This window comes from Mixophyes fleayi, chromosome 1 (assembly GCF_038048845.1).
Source record: "Mixophyes fleayi isolate aMixFle1 chromosome 1, aMixFle1.hap1, whole genome shotgun sequence".
Lineage (NCBI taxonomy): Eukaryota > Metazoa > Chordata > Amphibia > Anura > Limnodynastidae > Mixophyes > Mixophyes fleayi.
This window is the reverse complement of record NC_134402.1, coordinates 348,536,383-348,558,183: the sequence shown is the minus strand read 5'-3', so window position 1 is coordinate 348,558,183 and position 21,801 is coordinate 348,536,383. Positions and strand designations below refer to the sequence as shown.

Here is a 21,801-nt window from a genome sequence, read left to right as displayed (position 1 = left end):
TAGTCTGTATGGAGTAGATGCCTTGCAGTGAGGAGAAGCTGGTCACAGCAGATATGCACAATAACGCTAAGTAGTAGCGTGAGGAGATATCGTAGCTTGAGTGAAAGCTTGTCCTAAATGAAGCAATGCAGTAATACAGTCTATATGGGTACTTGTACCCTGTGCAGCAAACAACAAAGGATACAACTGGTATGCGAGCAATAGGCAATAGTCAATAGTGCATACCCAGTTGTGTAGATCCGGAATCAGCTGAGAAGTGAAGCGTAGCGGTATGGGAACCGCCGCTGAGTTGAGCAGGGAGCAGCGTGGAAGCTGAAGCACGAGTAGAGCTGGAAGCAGTTGGAAACTGTACACACGAGTAGAGCTGGAAGCAGTTTGGAAACTGCACACAGGAGTAGAGCTGGAAGCAGCTTGGAAACTGCACACAGGAGTAGAGCTGGAAGCAGTTTGGAAACTGCACACAGGAGTAGAGCTGGAAGCAGCTTGGAAACTGCACACAGGAGTAGAGCTGGAAGCAGTTTGGAAACTGCACACAGGATTAGAGCTGGAAGCAGTCTGGAAACTGCACACAGGAGTAGAGCTGGAAGCAGTTTGGAAACTGCACACACCTATAGAAGTTCACTGGGAGTGAGACTTCAAGATCAGGCCACTACCTAAGGCTGCAGGTGCCTTAAGTAGGGAGGGGTGATTGATCCATCAATCACATTAGTGGTCAGGTGTAGTTTTTAAAGGGACCTGCGCATGCCCAGTGCGACAGGATGGCGGACGGCCGAGGTTCCACACAGGTGTGAGCGGGAAAGATGGAGAACCACGTACCAGAGTGGAGGCACTCACACTCCGGTGAGTGACAACAGGATACCACTAGCAAAATCTGGGAATTTAAATTCCTATATACAGGGCATACACTGTAGCAGTAAAAGATTATTAGCATCCACAATCTGATGATGACAGGTGATAATCTGACCTGTGATTCCTCTGTTGCCATGTACACCAAGTGTAACTATACTGGTAGTATTATCTGAAGCCCAATAGCCGAATAGATTTCCAGCGAGTAGCCTGACGTTTGGCGGGTCGGTACACAAGCAGGGTCGGTACACAAGCAAGGAAGTGTAGTAAGTGACAGGAGCTGAGCAGGCAGAATACTCAAGCCCATGTCTGATCCAGGAAGTGCCTATTATAGGCTCAAACAGGAAAGAGGATACAAGATGGTTTCTCCTTGATGTCATTCTGGCAATCTTGGATAAGGACAAATCTGAGGGCAAGTTTACGAATGCAGAGACCTCTAGTGGTCAGAGGTGCAAATATTAAATTAATTCCTTACACCAAGTTGAGTAGTAGCTTTCTTCATTAGATGTACCTCAGTGCTTCCAAATAATTTGCCTTTTGTACTTGATAGCCATTAAGTATTATTGTTGTTCAGTGTAGTCTTTACTATTATTATTATTAGTTTCCTTTATTGGTAAGGAGTCACAAGAGTTCTGCAGATCCATACAGAATACAAACAGTAAAGGATACAGTGTAAAACAATACAGAACAATAAACTAATAATACCAAGACTCGAAGAGCTCTAAGTGTAGCTAGTAGAGTGAAGTTGGAGCATAATAATAGGTATAGAGACAGAATGGAAGAGGGCCCTGCTTATAAGAGCTTACATACTAAAGGAAGGGCAAACAGACAGCAAGCACAATGGGGAGTCAGTGGAGTGGTTCTAGCGCAAGAGGAGCAAGAAAGAGGAAGATAGAGTTAAGGAGATCAAGCTTGGAGAGGTTGGTAGGCTTTCAGGAACAGATGATTTTTTAGTGTACGATTGAAGGTGCACAGATTAGGGAAGAATTGGATAGAGAATTGGTGGTCGTTCCAACGGAGAGGGGCAGCCCGGGAGCAATCTTGAATTCTGCGGTCGGATGAGGTGATCAGGGTGGAGGATAGGCAACGATCATTAGGCGAACGCAGGAAGCAGGAGGTAGTGTGGATGAAGAGGAGGTTAGAGATATATGGGGCGGGGAGTGTCAGAAGGCCTTGGAGGAGAGGGTGAGGAGTTTGAAAAGGATTCTGTAGGGGCAGAGGAGACAGTGTAAGGCAATCTAGAGAGAGGAAGCAGAAAAAGAGCAGCGTGAAATTAAGATGAGTTGATTATAAAATGAAAGGGGGCGGGGGAGGCTGGTGAGAAGGTTAGAAAATTCAAAACGGCAAATGATGAGTGCATGGATAATGGTTTTGGTGGCATCCTGAGATAGAAATGGGCCTAATGCGGGCGATGTTACGAAGTTGGAAGCGACAGAATTGGGCAAGAGATTGAATGTGTGAGGCAAAAGAGAGGGAGGAGTTGAGGGTGACGTCCCCAGACAGTGGAGTTGGGGAGCGGATGAGATGGTGGTGGTGTTAACAGTGATAGAAAGATCATGGTGTGGTGAAGATCTAGAAGGAGGGATGGCAGTGAGTTCAGTTTTGTCAATATTAATTTTGAGAAAATATGAGTTCATCCAAGAGGAAATCGTGGATAGGCAGTCAGATACACGAGATAGAAGGGGGGAGGGGAAGACCCGGAGAAGAGAGGTAGAGTTATATGTCAACAGCATAAAGGTGAACTGGAAACCGAAGGAAATGATGAGGTCATCCAGGAAGGTAGTGAGGTAGTGTACAGGCGAAAGATTAGAGGGCAAAGAACAGAGCCCTGAGGGACTCCTGCAGGGAGGGTGGTGTGTGTATGTGTATTTATGGGAGTGGGGGGGGAGTGAATCAGAATGGGATACAGAGGAGTTGTTGGTGAGATATGAGGTAAAACTTGCGAGGATAGAACCACAGAGGCCGAAAGAAAGAAGGGAGGGTGTGGTCCACAGTGTCGTAGTCTGCAGAGAGGTCCAAGAGGATGAGCAGGGAGAAGTGGCCTCTGTCTTAACCCAAGAGAAGATTGTTAGTAAGTTTGGCCAGGCGGTTTCAGTGGAGTGGAAGGGGGCGTACGGTGGATTGGAAATGGTCAAAGAGGGAGTACTTTGAGAGATGACTGGCAAGGCGGTTGCAGACAACCCACTCCAGTAGTTTAGTGGCATAAGGGAGAAGTAAAATGGAGCTGTAGTTAGCGAGTGAGGTATGGTCCAACTTGGGTTTACTGAGAATGGGAGAGATAAGGGCATGGTTAAAGGAAGAGGGGATGATGCCAGTGGAAAGAGACAGGTTGAAGAGGTGAGCGAGGTAGGAGCAGGCAATGAAGGAGGTGAGAGGGAATAGGATCAATTTGGCAGGTAGGCGGTGGAGAGGAAAGAATGAAGGAGTGGACTTCTTCACCAGAAATATGGTGGAAGGAGCAAGTTGGTTGTTCGATGATGGTGGGGTAATGAGGCTGGCAGGAAAATGATGCGAGCAGGAGATGGCAGGTCTGGTAGCCTCAATTTTGGAGGAGAAAAAGGAGGCAAAGTCGGTAATGGAGAGGGAAAGAAGGATAGGAGGGGGAGGGTGGAGAGAAGAGAGTTGAATATGGCAAAGAGATGACAGGGATTGGAGAACTGAGAAAAATTGATTGGCTTACAGAAGGACTGTTTGATCCTTCAAATCGTAAAATCTATTTCTTTGAATCCATTTGGGGGACACTGCTATGCCACCCCTTTTATTTGGTCTATTTTAATATTGAGTGTTGGGATTCTTTGCTTGGTTTTTTCAACCCTATCCTATGTCCTTCATTAGTATAAAAATAAAACAAAATGAGAAGTTTTGGATGGAGAAGTATAGAGGGGTTGAACTACAAAACAAACAAGTTTGCAGATTGAATAAAGTGCGCCTACTCCTGCACAGCACCCTCTATACCCCATGGTTAAGCAGTGTCCCCCAGATTGTTTCAGAGAAATGGATTTTTCTTTTTGTTTAATTTTTGCTTTCATCTGCTGTATCCCATGTATCATAATCGCAGGGTACCTGAACATTTTGGATGTTAAGGACTGAAAATATATTGCCACTTTATCCTTTTATATATGTTATTATTCCCAATAAACAGCATTTTGTATTTTAGTTTTACAGTTTCGCTGTGTGTCTCTGGGCTGATTTTTTTTTAGATGTATCTGTATAACTTAAAGTTATTATTATAAAAGCAGATATTATTGATTTGCTAAAGATTATAGTTTTTTAGAAAGTGTTTGTAAAATTCGCAGCAAGATTGGTAGGTTACTGGGATTGCCTCCATGGTACTTCCAATATTAAAACTGCATGTCATAACTTGACAGTAAGGAATCTATTCTTTTGGCTTTGTGTTCAAACATGTGGTCAAAACACCATTTGTATTCAATCTTGTGGTTGAAGTAGGCTGGTATATGGTATACTGCTTTCATTGTAAAGCTGTCAAATTCCATTCACTTTTAATTTTTCATATCGCCACTTCTAAATTTCTACTTTGACCACTGTTATGCGCGTTTTATCGCTATCCAATAACGATTGTCGAATCTCGATTTGTGCTTCCAACGCACAAATATTTATTCTCAAAAAGTAGCAGAATAATTCAAGCGATATAATAGTAAGTACAGCCGTTACTTATCGCAGGCGCTCTGGATCTAGCAAACAGTCAATTCAGTCCTGAAGTCTGTGGACAAGATGTCTGAACACTAGATGAAAAGCTCCTGCTTATATGCAAACAGAAATACAGTAAAACAATGCAGATGGTGTGGCTTGCTTCTATTGGTCCAGGCTTCAGGAAGGTCCAGGGTGTTGTAGATCATAGGCTGGTTCAATCTAAAGAAATCCAAAGGTGCGGGTCATCTCTCCAGGGAATGTGCTCTATTCTTCCCGCCAAAACTCCATTTACAACCAGTCCATTAGCATATTATAGTCTGCATCATATTAAAGATTTATTCCCTAACATCAATAACTAGCGTATGCAATGTGCGATCTCTTCGCCGAATGCACTGGACAGCTGCTGAAGTAAAGGGGATCAATATGATACCACACATGACATCTGTACCATATGTATTACTAATGCATATAACTTATAATATTACACATAAACACTACTATATTTCGACATAAATAACTGTTTTTTTGCGACTATAATTAATGTGTACTATTTACAAAGATGTGTATTGGTGCGAGTGTGTGTAAAGACCGCTATTGCCACGTGTAACGGCTGCGTATGCCCTTCCACGCCGTAGCGGGCGATACGCATCTTTTCAGACAAAGACAACCAAGTTTGCTCGATATTAATTGAAATGACTTTATCCAATTTGCTGACTTCGACACCACTGATTCAAACCATAAACCATTAAAGATATTAACAGTGCAATGTAGAACAGTTTTTTTTCGATGAATGCAAAATTATATTTCATATTTTTAGTTGATTTTTCTGTGCCTTAGTTCTAATAATTTTATATTTAAACTACCTTATGTGTTGACCTTTAATTGTATTAGTTATTATATATTGTTTTCTCTTCTGTACAGCCTAACCATTTGGCCAGGTTTCACTACCTCCATTTTGCAGTATGAGACTAGTATTATGCTGTGCATTGATGTGAGCCATAAAGTTCTTCGAAGTGAAACTGTTCTGGATTTAATGTACAACTTGCATTCAAAAGTTGGAGCACGTAACTTTCATGATGCCTGCAGTAAAGAACTTATTGGACAAATAGTTCTTACCAAGTAAGATTCTGAAATTTTGTAAATGCAATTCAATATCACAATGGTGTTTTAAGCGAACACTAACATTCTAAATGTTTTTAATGTTGTTGTTTTTTTTATTTTATTCTTTTACTTCCTCTTACCCATTGAGCTTCCCTACCGTCGCCAGTGCTTTAGAAGAGAGTAGAGCAGAGCTGAAATTGTTTAGCTGATCACCCAGCTATGAGCTTGTCCATTGCGCAGTACAGCATATGGTGGAGTCTCAAGGGTATACCTACCAACTGTATCGATTTTTGGGCTTTGTCATGTTTGTCCCGCGGTTGGGAATGTTGGGGGAAGGAAGGTATCTAATTGGTAGCCTAGCTCTTTACAGCGCTAGGCAGTCTTTTGGTGGCATGACTACACCCCCGTCAAGATGGGACCACGCCCCCATTGTGATGTAGACACGCCTTATGTCCCACTGTCAGGTACAGACTTGTTTTGAGATATTTCAGGGAGTATCCACTACTCCAAGGTATTAATATAGGGAAGAGAGTGTATTCAAGGGATATTTAGTTACAGTGGATAAGTCTTTAAGCAGCTCTTGATATAATGCACTTCTTTTCTATGCAAACAGTCCATCAATGTTACTATACAGAACTCTGCTAAAATGTTTGACATTGTATTTACAAGTTTTGTGCAGTGGAGCTTAACATATTGGTTGTAGCCATTTTAGACTGAAAGTGGCATAATCTCTGTGTGCTACAGTATCACTACCGTTTAGCTATTTCCCTTCAGGTTCCTGTGTATTGCTATCCTTGCATGACCATTTAATATCAGACATTTATGAAATACACATGCACAAATTGAGTTCCAGTCACAATGTCTGTAGGATCTTATTTTCTCTGTATTTTAACATGTACTAAATTTACTGTGAATTTATTTACAGGTATTCCTCACTTAACAACCTACCCATTTAATGACCACTCGGAGTTACGACCAGGTTCTCCCTGGGTCCTCATTGTTATAATTGCTGCTGTTTGTAGAGCTTTACTGTACACATGTTTATTTTCTGTTATGCAGTGTTATGTAATGTAAAGCAAACTAACAAAATACAGTTTTCTTTAGTCTATTTCTTCATTCAGAATCAATAAAAATGATTACAATACATATAGGTGCATATAACAGTACTGTACTCACTTAGCGACCAATTCGCTTAACGACCTAGTCGTAGGAACGGAACTCGGTCGTTAAGTGAGGAGTACCTGTAATTTATAACATTGCATCTAGTTTTTTTTTTTCATTTAAATCAAACATTTTTATTTAAATTTTTGAAAACAAAACGGAAAAAGAAGTGAAAGTCGGTAGTCAGGGACTGCACCGCATATCTTGACCTTGCCTATTTCAACCCAACCTTAAAATATTATGACCTAATATCTCAGGACTGATAAGTAAAATGTTCATGCCCCACAGCTTCATTAACCAGTGCCGCCCAGGCCCATCCCGAGCCATCCACACTCTAGCAATTGCAACCTTTGCCAGAGCAAAGATTGAGAATGTATGTGATTGCATTCATTCTCAGCAGTAAATTAACTACCAAACCAAATAGTCCTAGGGAAAAGTAATGGAATACCAATACCTGTGTCTATTATGCATGCCACCAGCCTTGACCAGAAGTCTCCAACCACAGGACAACTCCAAAGCAGATGCCAAAAAGTAGCAGAAGTACCTCCACATTTCGGGCAATCAGAATCAGATCGAGCAGCCTCTGCGGAATGTACTACTCTGTAGGATATACAGTATAATTGAACTTTTCTATATCTGGAACAAGAGGTGGCCTCCCTAGCACTTAGTAGAAAGTTCCATTCCTTGTTAGTCAAGGGTCCCAAATCCAGCTCCCACCCTTGTCGTAACCCACCCAAATCGTCAGGAGTAAGTAGGGAAACTACAGTAGCGTAAAGTATAGAGATGGTCTTAGTTGAACCCTCTTGTCGGAGAAGCAAACGAAGAGGGTCCGTACTGAAGCATCTAGTTGTTGTTAACATCATTCTTTAATCACTTTATTGCTTTTATATCTTTCTAGACTTTTTTTTCAATTGCTAGACATGTACAATCATGTTTTGGTTATATTTTTCAACTCATAAATATTTTTTTTTATATGTAAATAATGCATGTGGGACACGAAAGGCATAATACATAATTTATTGCTATTCAACAACAACAGAGGAAAGGGACTTTGGAGTTCAAATTTCAGATTATATGCATGCAGTGGGAAATTCCATTATAATAATTTGTTTATGAAGAGGTTTTATTATTAGGAAGAGCATGGTTGCTTACTTTTCTAGACTGCCACTTTGTAGGTCACTGATAAGACCTCACCTTGCATACAATGTACAGTTTTTAAGACTCGGATCTTCAGAACTAGATTATTAAAATTGGAAATAAAATTAAGAGCAGGCCTACTTAATTGTGCGTTAGCTGCATAACAAACCTTACGAAAGACTCTAATAGCTGAACATGAACAGCTTAGAGAAAAGAAGAGACAGACTTGATAAAATATGTAAATATATTAATAGAGTTGAGGAATAGTCTATTTAAAATATGCGATAGAGAATTTATTGACCAGGAGGACACACCATTTAAATTGAGGGCGGTAGACTGAAATACAGCACAGTGATCTCCCCAGACAATTTTGATAGCCGGGTGGCACTAAGAAGTAGCTGTTGCTCACACCTGCCAGGACTGGTGGTCAGTGGTCTGGCTGTAGTAGTGGTCTGGCTGTAGTGCTCACATAGTGCCTGTTGTAATAGGAGAAACAGTGGTTCATTCTATTATATAGTAGGAGTCTGTTGGTCTCAAAGAGCTGGGTGGCAAGTAAAAACGGCACCTGAGAAAAAGGTGCTAGGGAGAACACTTTAACATTTGTGTTTTTTGTTCTTTACAGAAATGGTGATAGATACATGGAATAGTCTCACCAGCTGTGGTGGGGACTTGTGCTGTTAGAGAATTCAAGAATGCAAAATTTGATAAACCCCATAAAGAAGCAGACAAAAAAGGATTGACTATATTATATGGACCTGTATATGCTTTTCCAACATCAAGTTATATGTTTATATTAAATTCATAGAATTTCTTACAACTTGTATCTAGCAGACATTGTCATATCTGTACTACATTCTCTTGATTGAAATGATCTCCATTGTCTACAAATGTATATATACCATTTACCTAAGTATCTTGTGTTTTAAACATAGTGGGCCTGAGTCATTAAGTAAAGTAAGGCAAAAAAATGAGTAAATGTTACAATGCAAGGGATGCAAATTAGTTTATTGTTTTGCACACAAGTTAAATACTGGCTGTTTTTTCATCTAGCACAAAATTTGATATCTTTACATTTACACTGAATTTTAAAGTTGATCTAGGACATGGCCTATCACAACGTTAAATCTATACCCACATTTTACATTTTTCTCCGCCTCCAATGTAGCATGGTTTTGGCCAGGTGCAAAGTTACTACTTTGTTATGCTTTGCTCTCCTTAATGACTCGGGCCCAGTGTGAGGATCAAGTTAAAAAAAAATATATATACGGATTAGTCTTATTTTTGTTTTGTTGTATTTTATATGAAATTGACAGTGCTAAATTCCTTTCAGTGAACTTAAGAATATTCTGTCACATTATTTGTTTTTTTATTTATTCAATCTATAGGTACAACAATCGTACATATCGTATTGATGATATCAACTGGGATTTTACTCCAGAGCATACATTCAAGAAATCAGATGGCAGTGAAATTAGTTTTATTGACTACTACAGAACAGTATGTAATTTTATAGATAAAACATTTTTTGGTTTCTTTTATTACACATTGAAAAGTTAAAACACACTCATTTATATATTTTAAAATATTATATAACTTTTCATTTGTTAATGTAGTCAGCTATACATTGGTAAAACATTCAGGAACTTAAAAACCATACTACTGGTACATGTCAACTGTATTCTGGATTTATAAATTAATTACTAGAAAACCAATAGGAAATATTTAACTTGAAGACCTTTTTGAAATAATTATTCTGTTTTTTTTCTTAATATTAATTTGATTTGAGTTTTATTTCTTTCATGCAAGTTTGGTATGAGTAATCTGTGCCTGTTTGAATAGTAATTAGTTTGCTTTTATATGTTTTGTCTTTATTTTTTTTTAATCAAATCTTGTTTTTATAAAATATGATCCTGGCTACTAGTGATGTCCAGAATTTTTTTAAATTTATTTAAAGGTCTGCAAGTTAAGTATACTATATATCATAATGTTTACTCATTTTAAATGAAGTAGATATTCTTCAAAATATATCATAGATTTTCTAAGAATGCCTTGGCTATGAGCTGATCAGAGCTGTTTGGCAGATATATAAAGCGAATTGACTTCCAGTTCAAAACTCGTCTGCCCTTTGAACTTGAGATCTGTGAAATGCAGATCCTTCCAGTGGCACATTTCCTGTTCTTTTTTGGAGAATCTTGAATGTGATTTATGTAGTCATTTGAATATAGGTGTTATTGTTTGCTACTTTATATTTGTAAATAAACATTATACTGATAATTGTTTTCTCCATGTTTTGCATTTCATTGTATTGATTCCATTGCTGGTGTGATGGAGTTCCAGCTTAGGGAGATGAGTTCTGATCGGTATAATAGCAGAAACATCCCTTTAAATAACTTAAAGCTAATTTAAAATAAAACCACCTTAGGCTTGGACAAATGGTAGAGCATGAAATTATTAATGCTTAAATAGCAATAATTTTCTAGGTACTGCATTGCTGGGGTGTTGTTTTTTCTCTTTTATTGTAGAATTAACTTTTCTGCTCAATATGCTTTATTTATGTTTTTGTTTGTTTATTTATAGCAATATAACAAACAAATAACTGACTTAAAGCAGCCTGCAATTATCCACAACCCTAAAAAGATAAAAGGCCCAGCAGGAATACAACCTGGTCCGGTTTTTTTGATTCCAGAATTCTGCAGTTTAACAGGTAACTAACAGATTCTGTAAGCAATTATGCTCTTTCATAATTTTAGGTTTTAACCACCTTTTGTGTTACTTTATGTGATAATATAAGCATGACCTTTTGATAATTGAAAGCAGAATTTTTAAGACATCTGTTTTTGTGGCATTCTCTTTTGTGGCACTACTCCACTGGCACTGGAGTAGTGCCAGTGTACTTTCATAAAGATACCAATTTATAGTTAGCTATTCAGAGCTTCCCTTGCATCCCCTTGTTAATTAATGCATGGGTTTCATTCTGTTTGGCTGCATTCTATAATCACAAGTGGGCTCAAAATGGTGCATTTATACAATAAATATAGGGAACCAGATAAACTCCAATTAATTCAGTAGGTAGTAACAGTGGTGAAATCAATAAAAACTGCTCAACATACTACATGTACTAAACATAGTTCCAAAACCTAAAGGTAATTGAACAATACACCCTAAAGAAATTCACAGGACACAATGCAAACCTTTCTGGACATCACCCATTATGTCAAACGGGATTATACGGTGGTGTGGAGCACTGTGTTGATTCATCTTTACATTCATTTCACATCAAATCAACACAATTTTAGAAAAAAAATGCACCTTACATTCTCTAATTTAATTTACATTTATTATAAATGCTGCCATGGGTGTTAAGAATATCCCCCCCTCCAATCTTACACTGGTTTTGAAGTTATATGCCTTTTAAGTCTGTCATTGTTATTTTAAATAAATTGATTTAAACATTTTTAAATTCAATTTGTAGCTCACCTAATTCAGCTAGAGAGTTGAACAAAATCTCATTTTAAACATCTTTTTGTAAACTTTCATATGATATAAAACAGCAGTATGTTTCAATTAGAAATAAATATGTAAAATATTCAAATCAAAATTTCTCCTTCATCCACTCTGGGGGTCACTGCTACCCATGGGGTTGTATGAGGGCGCATGGACTTGGCACTTTAATAGTTAGCAACTATGTTTGCTACTGACTCCTCCCCTCTGCAACCCCACAGACCTCAGTTTGTTTAAGTCCCCAAGGAGTTGGGCTGTTTCAGTACTGCTCTGCAGTACTTGCTGCTAGATTAGATTTTTATTATTTTCTTAGTGTTACTGACATGTCAGTGAGATTAGGATTGGATTAGTGTTATGTTTTACACTGGTTCATTTAGTTTTTAACTGGAATATAGTTCAGTTTTTGTTTATTAAACAAAGAACAAGAAAAATATATCAAAGAATCAGCCTGCAGGCATTGACAGCCACTGTGAGACTTTCACTGTATTCTCCTGAAGGGTCCAGCGCTGCCTCAGGCATAGAGCGCGGGGACTCTGCTGAGGAGCGGCCATTTTCAGGGAAATGCCAAGTCTCTCACTGAGGCGGAGAGGGGGACTTGGATTTCATCTTCCGCAATCTGAGCACAGATTAAAAGGCTGTAAAAGAAAGAAAGGAGATCTATAATAAGCAAAAGCCTCCAGGAGTTTAATGGAGACTCCCCCCACCGATTGGTGCTCTCCAAAGGCGGGAAAATTCAGCTAAAGTTTACCACAGATGGACTCCTGACTGAAGTAATGTAGAATCCATCTGCTGCTGGCTTTCCTTCCTTGAAGAAACTATTGCAGCTAAGTACCCCAATGGGGGAAGTATTTTTTTCTATAAGTCAGCAGAGCTATATGTGTGTGTTTTATGTGTATATATGTGTTTACAAAAGGCATCTAGGGTTATAACTAGACTCTATCTGCACATAGGTGAATTTTCGCAATATTTTCCACTTTTACATTATTATTACCACAGATATTTATATTACTGTTTTGAAGCTATTAGCCAGGGTCAGAACTAGTAATTATTTTGCTGTTTTATTTTCTGTGAAAGTTGTCTAATCTGTATTTCTTTTTTTTTTTTTTTTTTTTAAAAAGAAAAGAAATATAATGTCTGATATGAACAAGAATTCTTGTGGAGAATTTTATACCTGTTCAAAATGCTCTGCCAAATTTCCTGTTGGGCAAAAAGACCAGGGGGCCATTTGTGCAGAGTGTGAAACTGTCCTCAGCAGCTAAGTACCCCACTGGGAAATAAATAGTTAATATGGTTCCTTGTGGTAATAGAGAGAAGACTGTCTATATACAGTATATATCTAGCTACAGTTTAGAGTTTTATTATAGAAGGCTCTAAAGTTAACGGAGACAGTGTTTAGTGTTCAGTCAAATTATTATGAGACATTCATTTTATTATCCAGAGATTAATTTCCATACTGTTTTGAGGCAATAGATAGGGTCAAAACAAACGTGGTTATACTATTACTCTGGTGTGATTTGTTTATGGCCTGTCTGTTTCTTTTTAAATAATAACATATAGTGGTTGTTAAAAACTGAGGAGGAGCATGTAATTTCCATAGAAGACTGCTCCCCCTTCACAAATTGGTATGTTCCTTGAAGCCAATTCAAGGAACTGGACAGTAGACAGTTGAAGAAACTCCTGAGCAGTTTTACACAGTGTCTGACAGGCTGCTCTCTATCAGCAGTAGTCTGTCTGACAGGTTATTATTATTATTAATTTTTATTTATAGGGCGCCACTAGGTATCCGTAGCGCCGTACAGGGACAGACAGAAACACGATACAGGGTGAGACAGCACAGTACAGTTAACAGAAATCACAGTAACTCAGAAGCTCAATGAACAGCTAGATTAGAGGTGAGCGCCCCCAGCGGGGTAGAGACAGGGGCCGGAGGACCTCACGGAGGAGACAAGGAGCTGGAGAGCAGAGTTAAGGTGGTGGAGAACAGAAGGACAGGTTGCTTTCTATCTGTGGGTACTACGGGAATCACTGCTACTGAACTGCAATATTCTGTGTGTAATTGACAAGCTGCTCACTATCAGCAGTAGACTGTGTCTGTCTGACAGGTTGATTTCTATCTACGGGTACTCTGCCCTAGACATGGTTCTGGAGGGATGAGTGTGTTATATCAGTTTTTCCTTTTACATATATTTGTATAGATATGTTTAATATTTACTAATTTCCTTCACATAGTTATCAACTTATTTTTGTTATTCTTCTATTGTGAGGATTTTTTTGTTATATATATTAATATATATATCTTTTATATATATTAATACAAGATTGTGTTGGAGAGTACAACTCTGGGTTTATCCCTGTAGAGTGAGGAGATATGTATGTGTATTTATATAAACTCGTAATGCTATGTATGCGCACTTAACTAAAACTTTTTCTCTGTTTGGTACAGAACTAGACAGTATGATTAGCCAAGCAACCGTAAGTAAAAGTACTTTCCTGACGGTGAATGTCTCTAAACCACAAACTCGTGTATTTGGTCTTTTTGGAAATCCTTTCTTGTGAACACGGGCTACAAAGTTCAGCCCGCCAATAGAGGTAGACTCCTTGCAACACGAGGACAGTCGCAAACGGGTATAGATGCTTTTTCCAAAAGACTTCCAAATCACAAGATCTCAAAAAATAAATTATTAATAATAATAATCCGCATGACGGGACCTTTCTCTCCTCACCACTGCAGGGGTAGGGTTTCACCTACAATTATTCAAATATCAGTGGGTGGCGTCCACCTGAGATTTGGATCTTGGGGGATCATGTCCAGAGTGGCAGACACAGCAGGTTTTTATTCATTCCTGTTCTTGTTGCCCAAACAGGACGGTTTGTTTCCATCAATACTAAACCTCAACGGGCTAATCCAACATCTACGAGTAGACATGTTTAGGGCGTTACCCTTTGGCTTTCCACAGCCCATAGAGTTTTCACAAAGATTATGACATTAATGACAGCATGTTTACGTGCCTTGGGAGTGAACATTATTCCGCATTTGGACTATTTTATTGTCAAATCCTTATCAGGTCCTTTTCTCTATCAGCATCTGACCCTGTCTATTTGAGTTCTGGGGCAACACGTTTGGATAAACAATTATTCCAGTTCCCAGTTGATGCCCTCACAGAGGATGATGTTTCTAGGATTAATAATTGACACCACTTTTCAGAAGATCTATCGCCAGAACCTTCTCTACAGACCCCTACATCTCTCTGTACGGTTAATCCTGAGTCGCCCTTGTCCTTCCATGCATTTGGGCATGGGGATTCTAGGGTTGATGGTATCGACGTTTGAAACCCTCTCATACAGTTGTTTATATTCTTGTATGTTCCAGTAGAATCTACTAAAACAATGGTCGGGTCCCCCTTTTTTTTCATCTGGAGACCCAACAAATCGGACTCTCCAGGGAGACTCGTCAACCTCTGAAATGGGCTAGTTCAAGAGCTTCCGATGATGGGTCGATCTCTTGTCCTGTGGTCTTGGATTCTGGTGACCACAGATGCCAGTCTGAAGGGCTGTGGAGCTGTTGTTCTCCAGCTTCGTCTCCAGGGTTTTTGGACAGACAGGGTAGTGCTTCGGCCCATAGATGTTCTCAAGCCAAGAGCCATGCTGTTAGCCCTCCAGGGTAGCAGCCTCCCCCAGAGTGGATGAAGGAGAAAAGAAGATTTTTGTACTTGCCTTAAATCTCTTTCTCTGATTCCTTATGGGGGACACTACGTTCCCTCCCTTTTGATGTTTTACGGTTAGTTGTGGAGTTGAGCTCTTTTCTTGGGACTTATTATTACTGAGGTCTGTGGGGTTGCAGAGGGGAGGAGTCAGCAGCAAACTTAGTTTTTAACTATTCAAGTGCCATCTCCATGCAACCTCATACAACCCCATGGTAGCAGTGTCCCCCAGATGGAATCGGAAAAAGAGATTTAACGTAAGTACAAAAATCTTCTTTTTCATTTTCTCAAAGAGCCAATTTTTTACGTTTTGGGAAAAAAAGAAATCTCAAAAATTATTCATCCTGTTGTTAATTCATTCCCAATTTTTTATTTTGGGATCATGGTGGAATCATCTGCTTCAAGGGCTTTCATTTTTAAGTGATTCATGAAAATTATATTTTTTAATGCAGAAAATCAACTAAACAATTATTTTCTAGTTCATTTCATTAGAGGAATGCACTTTCCTTTTCAGGTGTTTTTGGGGATTAGATTCTACAGGCAGTGCCTGCTCCCACTTCTGTGCTGGTGTGGAACAATACTTCAGTCGTGTTGAATAGGCCCACCTTTTACTTTTCCCTAGACCCACTACAAGTGGTCCAGAGACAGATTAGGTTTGGTTGGGCTTTTAAATAATGAAGAAAAGCCCCATGGTCACTAATTTAAGTCCACCCAAACCTAACTTGACCCTGGACCATTTGCATCATATGTGAAAAAATGGTCTTTAATTACAGTGGAGTATCATATTTGGAGAATGTGTGCTGGGAGGGAGCAGGGAGGAACAGCAACTTGGAGGAGGGGGTGCTGTGAGGGAGAGAGTCAGCAGACTGGGAGCAAAACTGTACTCACAAAAAGCAGCGCCTCAGTCGCCCATAAGGCTGCTGCTGATCTCCACGGGTCAGAGAAGCATGTGATGGCCTCCTCCAGAGATCAGCTCCTCTCACCACTCGGCAGAGTCAGGTTTGGTGTTTAAATTGGTTTAGAGCAGTGTTTGCAATGGTTGGTGCTTAAATTGGTTTAGTGAAGTAAAGAAGAATAAAGATGTAGGCAAGTGACAAAAAGCACAATTTCTAAACAAGAAAAACTTTGCCAAGTTATGGTCTCATAAAGATGATTTTGATACATGTGAGCAGAGTGTTTTTTTTGCAGTGACTGTACATGGCAACGTCCGCACTAGCACAGTGAACAATTAGCTTCCCAAGCAAGCCTGCAACGTCCATATGGTGAACAGATTCTTACACCACAACAACTTCTTGACTGGGCAGAGAAAAATATTACAGGAATGCAGTTTACTTTCGCTCCACAAGAAGAACAGACAGCAATATTTCTAGATGATCGCTTCAAAAACACAGGAGCATGCTTTCATACCAGCAGCATCCATAACAAAAACATTTGTGAAGACTTTTTCATTCTCACAAAAGTCATTTGAACAGATGATGACAACATTCCAAGAAAAGCTCCCACTTGCTTACATCAGAGGATATGTAACGGCTGACTATGACAACAAATGGTGGCTCGCATTTATTCTGGATAAAGATGAAACCATTAAGTGAATGTGACATTCCTCCATCCAGCTGGTCCATAACCATCTTTTTCATTCCCAAGGGATGTTTTATGGATTACTACGGTAGATATTCTGTGTAAGGTCAATCTATTAACTCCCAACAAGGTCGATTTGTACACCTTTTCTGAAATGGAAATACTAAAAACAAATGAAGCTTTCAGCCAGTTCCAACCCATCAAGTAGTACCATCCATCCATATCAGCAGCACCAAATGGTAATGATCTGTAGCAAGCTGTCACACTCCGCTCCACTGATACCTCTACCCGAGCCTCTAAACACTGACTGTCTTTTTAATTTCTGTTGCTAGTGTGATTATGGGCCTTGTTCTACACCTGTGACCATTACACCTGTATGCTGGTCAGTGTTACTATTGGTCAGTCTCCCTTTATTAGGCCCTTCCTTTCTTTCTTGCATTGCTGGTTCTTCAAGTCACATCCGTTATTCTGATGTCTCTGTCTGTATGCCTGTTCCACTGCTCGTAGTAAACGCTATGATCTACACCTGTTACCTGTTCCACAATCCGTGGTAAAGCTGCTGTGTGCTATGTCTAATATGGTACAGGCATCAGTACATCCTGTGGTTCCAGAAACATCTTCAAATTCTTCTACATTACGTTTGCCAACACCTACTAAATTTGATGGCAACCCTAAAGCTTGCAGAGGCTTCTTGAATCAATGTTTAATTCAATTTGAATTTCTTCCATTCAATTTTCCTTCGTCAAGGACTAAAGTTGCATATATTATCCCTGTTATCTGGACAGGCATTGGCCTGGGCTTCTCCTCTGTGGGAACGGAATGATAATCTTTTGAATGATTGTACTACTTTTATCTCTACTTTTAGGAAAATTTTTGATGAACCTAGACGAGTTATTTCTTTAGCTTCTAGTATCCTCCGTTTACGCCTGGGTTCACGTTCTGTGGCCCAATATGTAATTGAATTTTGGACTTTTTCTTCTGAATTACAATGGAATGAAGAAGCTTTACTAGCTACCTCTTGGCAAGGCCTTTCGGATAAAATCAAGGATGCCTTGTCTTAAGAGTTAACGGTGACTTTGGATTCTTTCATTTCATTATGTAATAGAGTGGACATTAGATGTCGGGAGAGATCTGCTTAGAAAGAGAGCCCTAAACCTTTATGTATTCGATCAACTCCTCGATTTCAATCATCTAGTCATTTCAATAAACCTATGCAAGTGGGTCGTTTTAGTTTAATCCCTGAGGAGAGAGAGAGAAGAGAATTAAAAATAAACTTTGTTTGTATTGCGGGGATGCTGGACATGTCCTTAAATTTTGTACCACACTGTCGGCAAATGCCAGACCGTAGCTTTTTCAGGAGAGGTCAGACTGGGGGCTCTTCATGACTCTCCAAATTTTTCTTTTGATCAAGTTTGTTCATTTCCTGTCAGTTTACATTGGTCTTCTGAGACTGCTCATACTATGGCTTTATTGGACTCAGAGCTGCGGGAAATTTTATTTCCTTACATCTTGTTAAACAGTTGGCAATTCCTACTATGCCTTTGGAGAACTTTATTACGATAACTGGTATTGATGGAGCTCCCGTTACTAACGGTTCTATTCAGCTCTGCACTAAACCACTTTCTCTACAAATAGGAGCTCTTCATCAGGAGAAGATTTCTTTTCTTGTTTTACCTTTGGCCACTAGCCCAGTTGTTCTAGGTTTATCGTGGCTTCATCTCCACTCGCCATAACTAGATTGGCCTTCTTCTCAAATTACTGCATGGGGAAAAGCCTGTACAGGAAGATGTCTTACCCATGTTAAGCCATTGAGAACTCTTCAAGCATCAGAGTCTAATATGTTGTTGCCACCACAATATTCTTCATTTGCTGATGTTTTTAGTAAGTCTAATGCTGAACGGTTGCCTCCTCATCATCCATGGGATTGTCCCATTGATTTAATTCCGGATAAAATGCCACCCAGAGGATGTGTTTATCCACTGTCATTACCTGAGACTGAGACTACTACTGATTACATTAAGGAAAATCTACAAAGAGGTTTATTGTATCCTCTACTTCGCCAGCTGGAGCTGGGTTCTTTTTTGTTAAGAAAAAAGATGGATCACTTTGTCCCTCTATTAATTATAGAGGTTTGAATAATAGCACAGTAAAAAAATCCTATTCCATTAAATACTGAGTTATTTTATCGTATTAAGGGTGCAAATTCTTTTCCCCAAATTAGATCTTCCAGGAGCATATATTCTCATTAGAATATGAGCTGGAGATGAATGGAAAACTGCATTTAACACACGAGATAGCCATTATGAATATCTTGTTATGCTCTTTGGTTTGTGCAATGCGCCTGCAGTCTTCCAGAGTTATGTTAATGAAATTTTTCGTGATCTGTTGTATTCATCCGTGGTGGTGTATCTTGATGATATACTAATTTTTTCTAAAGATCTCCAATCTCTTCGTCTCCAAGTTGCTGAAGTTCTTTCTGGATTATGGGAAAAATAATTTATATTGTAAATCTGAGAAATGCTCTTTTGAAGCCTCTGAATGACCTCTTTTAGGATATATTGTGTCTGGAACTGGTCTGCGCATTAATCCTGAAAAAGTTTGAGCTATTTTGGAGTGGCCTCGTCTTAATACACTAAAAGCTATTCAACGGTTTTTGGGTTTTGCCAATTATAACAGACGTTTTCATTTTGGATATTCTACCATTGTGGCTCCATTAGTGGCTTTTGCCAAGAAAGGTGCTGATGTTCAACACTGGCCTCCGGAAGCACTTGAAGCATTTTCTTTCCTTAAGAATACTTCTCTGCTGCTCCTGTCTTAAAGCACCTTCTTTGCCATTTTTTCTCGAGGTTGATGCATCTACGATGGGAGTTGGAGCTGTCCTGTCACAAAAATCCATTCAGGGTAAATTTCATCCTTGTGCGTTCTTTTCCCGTTAATTTTTACCGGCACAGAGGAATTACTCCATTAGGGATAAAGAATTATTGGCTATTAAATTAGCATTGAGCGAATGGCGCTATTTATTGGAAGGGGCTCGACATGTTACAGTATTTACTGATCATAAAAATTTGCTTTAGCTTCAATCAGCTCAATGTTTAAATCCTCGTCAGGCCCGGTGGTCGCTTTTATTTTAATAATAATAATAATAATAATAATAATAATAATAATACCATATGGGTTATTGTTGACCGTTTTTCTAAAATGGCACATTTTGTCCCTCTGGTTGGTTTGCCGCCCGCCTTCTGCACGTTTGGCTCAAGATTTTGTAAAAGAGATTTTTCGCCTTCATGGTTGCCCTTCAGAAATTGTTTCGGATAGAGGGGCTCAATTTGTATCTAAGTTTTGGAGATCTTTGTGTCATATTTTGGGCATCTGGCTAAAGTTTTCATCTTCTTACCATACTCAGACCAATGGGCAAACAGAGAGTTGGGATATACTGGAGATTCCCGTGGCGCCAAAAATAACATACAGTATAGGTGTAGCAAAACCACTTTATTAGTACAAGTGGGTTAGAAGGTCCAGTACCACAAATAGCAAACAGTGTTATAAATATAAAAGCAATCGGGTACTGCTATTCAGCTGGATGGCGACAGTAATCCTATACCAATGATATAACAGATAGGTACATAAATGAACTCTGATAATAAAAGAGTTCAATCGCCACAGAATTTCCCTGAAGACAAAATGTACAACGATGGATGCAAAGTGCATGTAAGTGCTCAGTGGCAAAATAACAGATTGTAGTTCAGTATGCAAAGTAGACAGGGTGCAAATACATACCTGTTGACTGGCATAGATCAGACGTTAATGCTGGTGCCAATAGATATAGATCAATATGTGGTCTCTAATAGTAAAGAGTTCAATCATCACATATGATACAAATACAAAGTATTTTGGACATCAATCTGTATAAAGATATGAGGTCCCAATAAGGAGGAGTCAGTGTTCAGATTATTGGACCGGTAAGTATTCTGCCATATGGGCCTCGTGACTATGCACAATATAGTCCCTGGTAGGTACAGATATTGCTGTGACCGACGAACCTTCCCAAACTGTAGTTGAATGTAAAGTACGAATGATCCTATGTTGAATTACTGTACAGACAATAGTGTCAGTGTGATAGTGAGGCAATCTTGCATCTGTTTTAAAAAATCACTGAGTGTGATAACCATAGGTACATCCTGCATAGACTGACCCAAATGTTAATAGCGAGGACATGATGTACTGCAGTGATGCAGTTATCGATAGACTCCAAATGGAATAGTTTTCCAATTCCAATGGATGCCGGATGAGAGGGGACTTACCCGATCCCGGGTGAAGTGGTGGACTCTCTCCTATCTTGAATGTCCCGCAGTGATGAGATACTCCTGGTGAGGCGATAGTGTGTCGGCGGAAGTGATGTCAAGCCGCGGCCGCAGCTGGGTGAACTTCCAATGTCGATCCGCGCATGCGGCTAATTGAAGAGAATGTAATCTCCGCTCTGATGTGACAGCATGTGAATTCAACGTTATGACTGTGCTGGTACCCTACGCGTTTCGCCAATGATGGCTTCCTCAGGGATAGTTAGATCTTTGAAAAAATATCTAGAGAATAAATTGGTCCCAAAAGGCCTTAGAATCTTTAAACGCCCCACCTTTAACCTTCAGAACCCAAAATTCATGGAACCTCATATTAGAGACATGCTCCAATGAACTCATGCAACATATCATCAGAGATAGAGATACCTCCCTACAAAGAATAGAGGAGGAAATCATTTTATTATAAGAAAAACTTAGTCCTCTCAAGGATTTAGAGGACTATATTAAACTAGAAGAACTAACCAAGAACAAACTTAGAAATATTGTGGATACCCTCATTAAGAACAAAGAGAGGATGTTAAAGATTATGAACTTAACGTACAATTTCAACCACAAGACATTCATGAGACATCTCACACTTTAAAAGAAACACATCGTTCTACACAACGTATAAATAAAAAATATAAATAAAAAATACAGAAACAGTTCAACCACCGCATATTCTGGTAACCATCAGAATTCCTATACTAATAATCAACACCCTCTATCTAGGGAACGACCTAGATCTCCCCTCATCAAAAAGATCCCTACACAGAGAGCATCAAATAGAA

The 21,801-nt window shown here is 39.3% G+C and overlaps 1 protein-coding gene across 1 annotated transcript in view; it reads left to right on the top strand.

Moving 5' to 3' along the window:
* PIWIL1 (piwi like RNA-mediated gene silencing 1) overlaps positions 1–21,801 on the top strand; it is a 240,637-nt gene that overhangs the window by 98,074 nt on the left and 120,762 nt on the right. The window contains exons 8-10 of the mRNA XM_075176746.1: positions 5,419–5,616; positions 9,282–9,393; positions 10,474–10,600. Of these exons, the coding sequence (XP_075032847.1) occupies positions 5,419–5,616; positions 9,282–9,393; positions 10,474–10,600 (437 nt within the window). The remainder of the gene's footprint in view (positions 1–5,418; positions 5,617–9,281; positions 9,394–10,473; positions 10,601–21,801) is intronic.